The sequence below is a fragment of the Nomascus leucogenys genome, chromosome 10 (assembly GCF_006542625.1).
Source record: "Nomascus leucogenys isolate Asia chromosome 10, Asia_NLE_v1, whole genome shotgun sequence".
Lineage (NCBI taxonomy): Eukaryota > Metazoa > Chordata > Mammalia > Primates > Hylobatidae > Nomascus > Nomascus leucogenys.
In genome coordinates, this window is record NC_044390.1 from 40,399,482 (window position 1) to 40,409,814 (window position 10,333).

General features: G+C 39.9%; 1 protein-coding gene across 1 annotated transcript; it reads left to right on the forward strand.

Moving 5' to 3' along the window:
* Positions 1 to 5,004: 5,004 nt before the first annotated feature.
* Positions 5,005 to 6,627, forward strand: ZNF461 (zinc finger protein 461). The gene has a single exon (XM_030821841.1). The coding sequence runs from the start codon at positions 5,098 to 5,100 to the stop codon at positions 6,403 to 6,405; it is 1,308 nt and encodes a 435-aa protein (XP_030677701.1). The 5' UTR covers positions 5,005 to 5,097; the 3' UTR covers positions 6,406 to 6,627.
* The last annotated feature ends 3,706 nt before the right edge of the window (positions 6,628 to 10,333 follow it).

Consider the following 10,333-nt stretch of genomic DNA (forward strand, 5'->3'; position numbering starts at 1 on the left):
GCTTCTCAACATTTCTGTTTCTTCAGCCTTCCTTCTTATCTCAAAGAAGAGGAAGCTCCCAAGTGTGCATTTACCATTTGGTGTTTGCCTTTTGCTCACCCATCTATCCTTCCCTGTGGGACTTTAAACTCCGTGAGGGAAGGAATGTGACTTTACTGGTCTGTGAAGCTCCAGAGTGCTGTCCTGGCCTGAGAACATTGCTCTTAGTGTCAATAATATGAGGTCGTGGCTCACTGGAGAATCGGGATAACACCGAGGAGAGTGGTTAGTCATGCCTTTGGGAGACCCTGAGGAGCACAGGTCGTCTACCAGGAGAAGCCAGTAATGTCATGTCCAACTCCAGCTCAGAGTTTTGTGAACTCAGATGTAACTACAATTTTTCAGTTCCCAAATACCTTGTCAGTTCTCCCTTCACATGGCAAAACACAGTGTGTTAACTAAGGAAGCCAAGCAGCAAACCCATGGTGTCTCTCACTGTGACAGTCCACCCTACCCCTTGACACTATCCCAGACTTTTGACCCGAAAACGTAGCCTAACACCTTTAAAGAACCAAGGCTAATGAAGTTTGCATATCTTTAGAGAAGTCAAGTGCCTTTCATTGGGCCATCAAGTGCTATTGGCAAGAAAGATAAGGCAATAGGAGAGCCAATGTAAAGCAATTCATTAAGGTAGTAGAAGAAATGGAAAGGCATTATGCTAATATTTGCAAATGTAGGACCAATTAAGGCTAATCTGCCTTGGGGCAATAATGCCTGATCCCTGCATTGGACAGAAAGGAATATTTGCAAGTTTTTCTGCCGGCCTAGTCAAATTCAATTCTGTGTAAATATTAGTCCTTGTGAGTAATAACAGACCTCTTTAGCATCCACTAATTCATATTCTTTTAACACACCATCATTTTTCCCTCAGATTAGAAACACACTGTTTTTTTCTCTTTAGGCTAAAACATGCCATTGTTCTGAGGTCCTTTCCAGCTTTATCTAAGAGTGAAAAACAATGCCAAGCGGCCCTTGCCTCTTTCATACACCATGCCCATTAGCTGTACCCCTGTTAATGGGTCTTGGCTTTCATTTCCTGCAAAACTATGACATTTTAATAATCATGGCCTTTTTGTTCCCAAAGCAACTTAAAAGAGGAGGGACACCAGTGTGGGTCACTGTATTTTAGGATCTAGTTGCCCATGTGGTGTCCATACACCATGAGAGGCCAGCAATTGTTCCAGTCCAACCCTGACTCTGAGAGGGAAAGATCTTCTGAGTGTCTGTAATACAATATCCTCTCCCGTTGCCTCCCAGATCACAATCTTCCATTACATCACATTAGTACAGTGGTTTGGGAGTTGAGGGGGACAGGCTTTTAGAAGGACCGCCACCAAGTGGTTAAGAATAAGGGAGCTACAGCCGCACTCCCAGGTTCAGTTCCATCCTCTGCCACTCTCCGGCTCTATGACCTTGAGAAAGTAACATCCTCTCCAAGCTCCAGTTTCCTCATCTATTGCAGAAGAAGGAACACTAAAGCCAGGCGTGGTGACACACGCCTGTAGTCCCAGCATTTTGGGAGGCCCAGGCAGGGGGATCACTTGAGCCCAGGATTCAAGATTATACTGAGCTATTATTGTGCCACTGCACTTCAGCCTGGGTGAAAAAATGAGACCCTGTCTCTTAAAAATAAAAGAAGAAACACTGGTACTTACTCTGAGGGGTGGTTATGAGAATTAAAGGAGGCAATCCATGTAAGGCTTTTAGCACAGTGCCTGTCAAAGAGGAAGCACTCAATAAATATTAATTGTTATTTTGTGTTTATCTTCCTTCACTATCCCATAGACTCATAATTCTCAAAATTTGTGGTCTCTGAACCTCTTTAGACAAACTTTAAACTTCACATAAGCTCTTAAAAATTATGAGGACTCTAAAGAGCTTATACATGATCTCTTTTATTTAGTGTATTATAAGTAAAGTAAAACTATTTTAATTCTTTTAAAAATACAATAAAGCCATTATCATAAATAAGATTCTATGAAAAACAACCACATTTTCCAAAACAAAAATATTTGGTGAAAGAGCAGTATTGCTTTACATTTTTGCAAATCTCTTTCATATGTGGTTTAATAGAAGACAGCTGGGTTCTCCTATATGCTCCTGCGTTCAATCTGTTGTGATATCACACATTATGCAGCCTCTGAAAACCTCCTTGTATACTTGTGAGAAAATGAGAGTGAAAAAGGCAAATCACGCCCTGATGTTGCTATGAAAATAGTATGACCTCTCGGACTTTATGAAAGAACCCTGGAGCAGTGTCCAGATTTTCTGGTGTCAATATCAGCACCTCAGAGTCTCAAGTTCCAAATCAGTTCATTGTTAGAGTTGGGAGAATTTTCCCAGACTATAAGGCCAACAGAATTGGATATGAAAACAACTGCTGGTGCAACTGTGACTAGGCCCTGATTAAATGAGGCAGGAAAACCCTTAATCCCAACCTCACCATATACCCTCCAGTTCAGAAACTCAGGCCTGAGCCATGCAGAAGGCCAGACCCCTGTTGTTCTGCCGTTTGGATGAAGCTTGTTTGTGAATAAAACGCTGGAATCCATCCATTTCTCTGGATTGATGATTAGCAACTGTTTTTTGTTATTGCTTGTTTTGCTTTTTTAATTTGTTTTAGAAGACGGTCAATTCAAAAAAAATCTTTTCTAAATGTAATTCCTTTTCAAAAATTATCTTTTTAAATTCTGGAAATCCAATGTTTATGACTTGAGCCTTGTTATTTTTATAATATTAAAGGTTTGGGGTTTAAGGCTTTGTTTCGTGTTTTTGGCAAGCCTTTTTTTGGGCAAAAAAGTGAGATCTTTTCTCTACAAAAAAATGATTTAAAAATTAGCAGGGCAGAGTGGCACACCTCTATAGTCTCAGCTTCTCCAAAAGCTGAGTGAGGTAGGAGGATTTCTTGAGCTCAGGAGGTTGGGCCTGCAGTGAGCTGTGATTGCACCACTGCGCTCACTCTCGCCTGGGTGACAGAGCATGATTTGGTCTTCACTAATAATTACAATAGCAATAGTAATAATAATAATAAATGACTTACTGTTTTAAGCCACTCACTTGGAGTGGCTTATTATAGATAAGCAAGTACATGGTTTATTTATGTATGTGTTTATATATAAAATCAGTGCAGTAGATGTAGGAGTGAATAGAAGCATGGAGAGATGTTCAGTAGTTATTACAAATTTAACGGCATTAAATGATTATGATTGTCAACTGTTTGTATTGTTTCTCTTCATCTTAATTCATTAAATGATTATGATTGTCAACTGTTATCTTTGTATTGTTTCTCTTCATGTTAATTCTTTTTCCTTAATAATTTAATTCATTTATTCAGCAACTGATTATTGAATACTTATTATATTGTAAAGGTTGGTTTTATAGTGATTTCTCTATCCTTGAGTAGCTTTATGGGTAAAAAAACATACATATATATATATATATATATATTATATTTTATTTTTTTTTTTTTTTTTTTTTTTTTTTTTTTTTGAGACAGAGTCTCACTCTGTCGCCCAGGTTGGAGTGCAGTGGCGTGATCTTTGCTCACTGCAGCCTCCACCTCCTGGTTCAAGCAATTCTCCTGTCTCAGCCTCCTGAGTAGCTGGGATTACAGGCATCCACCACCACGCCTAGCTAATTTTTGTATTTTTAGTAGAGACAGGTTTCACCGTGTTGGCCAGGCTGGTCTCCAGTGCCTGACCTCAAGTGATCTACCCGCCTAGGTCTCCCAAAGTTGTGGGATTACAGGTATGAACCACCATGTCTGGCCAAATATTAAAAAGATGAATAATAAAATGAATATGTAATCCAGTAGTACTTCAGGAAGGACTTCATTAGATAATATTATCGGGAATACAATTCTGAGGAAGTGACTTTTACTCTGAGACTTAGAAGAAATGAAGCCCACTATACAAAAAATCTAGGCAAAAAGATTCTTAGCACATGGAAGAAGCTATGAAGCTCTAACATAGGAAAAGGCTTTGGCATGTCCTAGTTGTTGACATATTAATTTGGTTACAGCTTAATGAATAAAAGGGAATTGGGCTCAAAATGAGATTATATTGGTTAGCAGAAGCCCTATATTCTCATGCCAAGGAGCTGAAGTTTTAAAATTTCCATGGGAAGCTGTATTTGTATGCATGCAGGTTAAGCTGCTTGTGACAGAGACCCAGAACAATAGCTATTGAAACCATCTAGATGTTTAAATTAATTTTCTTTTTTGATACAATGTCTATAACCCAGGCATATAAATTTAATTTTCTCTTGCATTAAAATCCAAGCTGGAAAGGTATCTACTCTGCAAAGCCATTATTTGATAGACATGACAGCAAATCAATATTGCCATCAGCTTTGTTGAGGAAGAGGGAAAACAAGCAATATAGGGCATGGGCCACCTGGCTCTTAAGGAAAGAACTCAGATGGTATTACATAATGTTTCTGTATTTCTTTAGGCAGAACCCAGTTGCATGGCATTCTCAGCTGTAAAGGAGCTTGGGAAATGCAGAGTTTATATTGTCAGCTTTATTCTCAAATAAAAAGCCATGGGTTTAATTGTTATTTTTTAAAAAGGGAAAAAAATAGTTATTTGGCAACAGCTGACAATCTGCCGCATAAACCTCTGGCCTGATAGTGTTAAACATATGGACTCTGACTCAGTTGACCTCATTCGAAGACCAACTCTCTTAGATTCTGATTGAGTTGATTTAGAATGTTTCCTGAACATCTATAATTGCAACAAACTCTCAAGGTAATTCAGAGGCGGATCAAAATTTCAGCACCATTGAATTGGCTTATTTCCCCAGTTAACTACTTCATTTGAGTGCTGTCATTTCCCTGTGCTGCTTTACCCATTTAAGAGTTCTCCAAGCCTTTTATTTCTTATATGAATTATTTGCAGTTATCTCTCATTGCTACCATAGATATTTTATTTCTCTTATAGTACAAAATCAGGAGTTAAAATATATTTCTTATCTTTCAGACTTGGCATCCAGAGATGAGCCCCAGAAGTTATCTCCAAAAAGGGATATTTATGAAACAGAATTATCCCAGTGGGTTAACATGGAAGAATTTAAAAGCCATAGTCCTGAGAGATCAATTTTCAGAGATATCTGGGAAGGCAACTGTCATTTTGAGCAACATCAGGGACAAGAGGAGGGTTATTTTAGACAACTTATGATTAACCATGAAAACATGCCCATTTTTAGCCAACATACTTTACTCACTCAAGAATTTTATGATAGAGAGAAAATCTCTGAATGTAAAAAGTGTAGAAAAATCTTCAGTTACCATTTATTTTTTAGTCACCACAAAAGAACTCATTCTAAAGAACTTTCTGAATGTCAAGAATGCACAGAAATTGTTAATACACCATGCCTTTTTAAACAACAGACAATTGAAAATGGTGACAAATGCAATGAGTGTAAAGAATGTTGGAAGGCCTTTGTTCATTGCTCACAACTTAAACATCTAAGAATTCATAATGGTGAAAAACGCTATGAATGTAACGAATGTGGGAAAGCCTTTAATTATGGCTCAGAACTTACTCTACATCAAAGAATTCACACTGGTGAGAAACCTTATGAATGTAAAGAATGTGGGAAGGCCTTTAGACAGCGATCACAGCTTACTCAACATCAGAGACTTCATACTGGTGAAAAACCCTATGAATGTAAGCAATGTGGGAAGGCTTTTATTCGTGGCTTTCAACTTACTGAACATCTGCGACTCCATACTGGTGAGAAACCTTATGAATGCAAAGAATGTGGAAAGACTCTTAGGCATCGCTCACATCTCACTATACATCAGAGAATTCATACTGGTGAGAAACCCTATGAATGTCGGGAATGTGGGAAGGCCTTTAGCTATCACTCAAGCTTCTCGCACCATCAGAAAATTCATTCTGGAAAGAAACCTTATGAATGTCATGAATGTGGGAAGGCTTTTTGTGATGGCTTACAACTAACCCTACATCAGAGGATTCATACTGGTGAGAAACCCTATGAGTGTAAGGAATGTGGGAAGACTTTTAGACAGTGTTCACACCTCAAAAGACATCAGAGAATTCATACTGGTGAGAAACATGAATGCGTGATATGTGGTAAGGCCTTTAGACTTCATTCACACCTTATTCAACATCAAAGAATTCATACTGGTGAGAAACCCTATGAATGTAAGGAATGTGGGAAGGCCTTTAGCTATCATTCAAGCTTCTCACACCATCAGAGAATTCATTCTGGAAAGAAACCTTATCAATGCGGGAAGGCGTTTAATCATAGATTGCAACTTAACTTACATCAGACTCTTCATACTGGTGAGAAGCCAGTCAGGTTTCCTCTCCTCCCTCCCCATCCTAGTCTAGCATCATGAAATTTATTGATGGAAATATACATTGTCTTTGTTTTATTTAAGAAAAAAGTTGGTAAGCCACCAATTTCATTAGTATTGATTTATTTAAGTAATCCTTGAAAATCAAATGTTTTTAAGTGAGAAAATGGAAAACTAAAGTGTAAATTTTGGTCTCATTTTAATGCTGTTTCTGAGTTATTGTATTAACCATTATTGAGAATAAATTTTTTTATTGAGGATAAATTTTCTAAAATTACATGTTCCACTGAAACCAGTGAAATATAGCATAAATAAAATGAAAACAATTTTCTCCCTTCCCTCAAATCTCTGAGATAACCAGTATGTGTATTTCTTCTTCCTTTATGCTCAAACAACCTGTACACAGAAAGCGTTTTTTGCATGTGTTTGGAGGAGCTTTTACCCCCATACAGACATTTGACGGCGTCTTGTCCTTCTCGTAATAATCAGGAATACTTTTCCGGGTCAGTACATAAAGATGTAACCCATTCTTTGTAAGGTTCAGAATATTTCTAGAATGGAATGTAAGTCCGTATTTTGGGCCATTACCTACTACAGACATTGAAGTTGTTTCTAACGTTCACCTAGAACTCTAATTTTACCTTCTTTTGTTTCTATTGTGCAGATTCCCAACAGTGGGATTAAAGAGTATCTGGCGTATGTATTTTGACATTACATTTATTTTTTAAAACCTTCTAAATTTTTTGTTTAATAAAAGCACGCGTTATAAAAATTCAAAAATTACCAAAAATGTGAAAATTAAGTCTCCCTAACATCCAGTTCTGTAGCCACTCACTTTCTCTCCACAGGTGCAACAACTGCTATCGGTTTCCTTTTATTCTAATGGGAATATTTCATGTAAATTTCATAAATTCTTTGGACAAAAGTAGGTTATTCATAACATGGTTTATTACACATTCTCATCATTAGTCCACATTTGGCCTACTTCTTTTTTTTTTGGGGGGGGGGACATGCCCAGGCTGGAGTCCAGTGGTGCAATCTTGGCTCACTGCAACCTCTGCCACCCAGGTTAAAAATTCTTCTGCCTCAGCCTCCCAAGTTGCTGGGACTACAGGTGTGCGCAACCACGCCCAGCTAATTTTTGTATTTTTGGTAGAGATAGTGTTTCAACGTGTTGACCAGGCTGGTCTTGAACTCCTGACCTCAGGTGATCCACCTGCCTCAGCTTCCCAAAGTGCTGGGATTACAGGTGTGAGCCACTATGCCCAGCCAATAAGCTATATTTATTCTTATTTGATGTGGATGAAAATTATCAAAACTGGCCAGGCGTGGTGGCTCATGCCTGTAATCCCAGCACTTTGGGAGGCTGAGGCGGGCGGATCACGAGGTCAGGAGATCGAGACCATCCTGGCTAACACGGTGAAACCCCGTCTCTACTAAAAAAAAAATACAAAAATTAGCTGGGCGTGGTGGTGGGCACCTGTAGTCCCAGCTACTCGGGGGGCTGAGGCAGAAGAATGGCGTGAACCTGGGAGATGGATCTTGCAGTAAGCCGAGATCGCGCCACTGCGCTCCAGCGTGGGCAATACAGTGAGACTCCGTCTCAAAAAAAAAAAAAAAGAAAATTGTCAAAACACAACCAATAGATAATGTTAACATGCATTCTAACATGCAATTTATTGGATTTAGCGAATAGAATGTGAGTGGAAGTCATTTTTGGTAGAACTGTTGGGAAAAGGGCTTGTGGGGTGCCTGCATAAACTGGCCATAAAAATATGGGACAATAAGTTGTGGAAAGCCACAAGAGGCCTCCGAGGAGGAAAGCCTCCTAATTGCCATCACGTTCCCATGACCAGAGTGTGACCTGCTCTCTTATCTATAAACACTGTGCTCAAGGAGAAAGACACTCCTTTGAAGTATTGGAATGTGGCCAGATATGCTGGCTTCTAGTTAGGCCCACTCCCCACAGCTGCTCTCTGATAAGTAAAAGAATAAATCAGTAGTTAAATTTATGCTGCTTCAGCACAAAGAAAATTTACCTAAACCACCATTGCCCCCCTTTCACTGTTTCACCCCTGAACATCTGCTTCTTAGATCTAAGTGATTGTACTCAATAAATAGTGTGGAGACCAGAGCTTGGTGCCTTTGCAGCCTCTGATTTGCTCTGGCCCCTTGGCTCCCACCCTTATGAACTCTTAACCTGTCCCTTCTCATTCCTTTGTCGCCACCAGACTTCAGGTACCCTACGGGTGGTGTTGAGGCTGGTCCCCAACAGGACTTTACATGTGCTTTCATATTATGATTCGGCTTTTGCTATTGGCCATGAGAAGAACATGCCACATGTAGCCATTTGCTCATCCATGAAAACCTTCCAAGAATAGTGGCACTGCTTCACTTCCACCTTCTGAATCTCATGCAAATTTCACCAACATGGTGAAACTCCGTCTCTACTAAAAATACAAAAATCATCCAGGTGTGGTGGCAGGCCCCTATAATCCCAGCTACTCAGGAGGCTGACGCAGGAGAATCACTTGAACCCAGAGGGCAGAGGTCGCAGTGAGCCAAGATCGCACCATTTCACTCCAGCCAGGGTGAAAGAGCGAAACTCTCTCTCAAAAAATAATGCTGGGTGTGGTGGCCCATGCCTGTAATCCCAGCACTTTGGGAGGCCGGGGCAGGTGGATCACCTGAGGTCAGGAGTTGGAGACCAGCCTGGCCAACATGGTGGCCACCTGGCCAACATGGTGAAACCTCTCTCTACTAAAAATACAAAAATTAGCCTGGCATGGTGGCACGCACCTGTAATCCCAGCTACTCAGGAGGCTGAGGCAGGAGAATCAGTTGAATCCAGGAGGCAGAGGTTGCAGTGAGCTGAGATCACGCCATTGCACCCCAGCCTGGGCAACAGAGCGAGACTTTGTCTCAAAAAAATAAATAAAAATAAAAAAATAAAATGACCATTATCAAAAAGACAAACAATAACAGATCTTGGTGAGGGCAGAGAGAGGGGAAGACTTTAGTACACTGCTGGTGGGAATGTAAATTAGTACACTACAGAAAAAATTATAGAGTTTCCTCAAGAAACTAAGCATAGATCAACCACATAATCCAGGAATCTCACTGCTGGGTACATATCCAAAAGGAAGGAAATCAGTATATCTAAGAGCTATCTGTACACCCATGTTTACTGCAGCACTATTAACAACGGCCAAAATGTGGAATCAACCTAAGTCTCCATCAATGCATAATGGATTTATACACAATGGAATACTATTCAGCCATAAACAGAATGAAATCCTACCATTTGCAGCAACATAGGTGGAAGTGGAGGTTAATTATGTTAAGGGAAATAAGCCAGGAACAAGAAGACAAACTTGGCATGTTCTTATGCATAAGTGGGAGCTAAAAGGGTTGATCTCATGGAGGTCAGAGTAGAATGATGGTTACCAGAGGTTAGGAAGTGAGGGGCTAGGGGTGAAGAGAGGTTGGTTAATGGATATAAAAATATGGTTAGATAGGGCCGAGTGCAGTGGCTTATGCTTGTAATCCCAGCACTTAGGGAGGCCGAGGCAGGTGGATCATGAGGTCAAGAGATCGAGACCATCCTGGCCAACAGGATGAAATCCTGTCTCTACCAAAAATACAAAAATAAGCTGGGTGTGGTGGCTCGTGCCTGTAGTCCCAGCTACTCAGGAGGCTGAAGCAGGAGAATTGCTTAAACCCAGGAGGCAAAGATTGCCGTGAGCCAAGATCACGCCACTGCACTCCAGGCTGACAACAGAGCGAGACTCTGTCTCAAAAAAATATATATATGGTTAGATAGAATAAGTTCTAGTGTTTGATAGGAGGATAACTATAGTTAACAATAATTTATTGTATATTTCAAAATAGGTAGAAGATAATATTTGAAATGTTTCTAACACAAGGAAATGATAAATGTTTGAGGTGGATATCCTAATTACCCTGATTT

Bases quoted from the DNA above. Each gene is read 5' to 3' on its own strand.
- ZNF461 (XM_030821841.1), top strand. From the start codon at position 5,098: ATGGAAGAATTTAAAAGCCATAGTCCTGAGAGATCAATTTTCAGAGAT.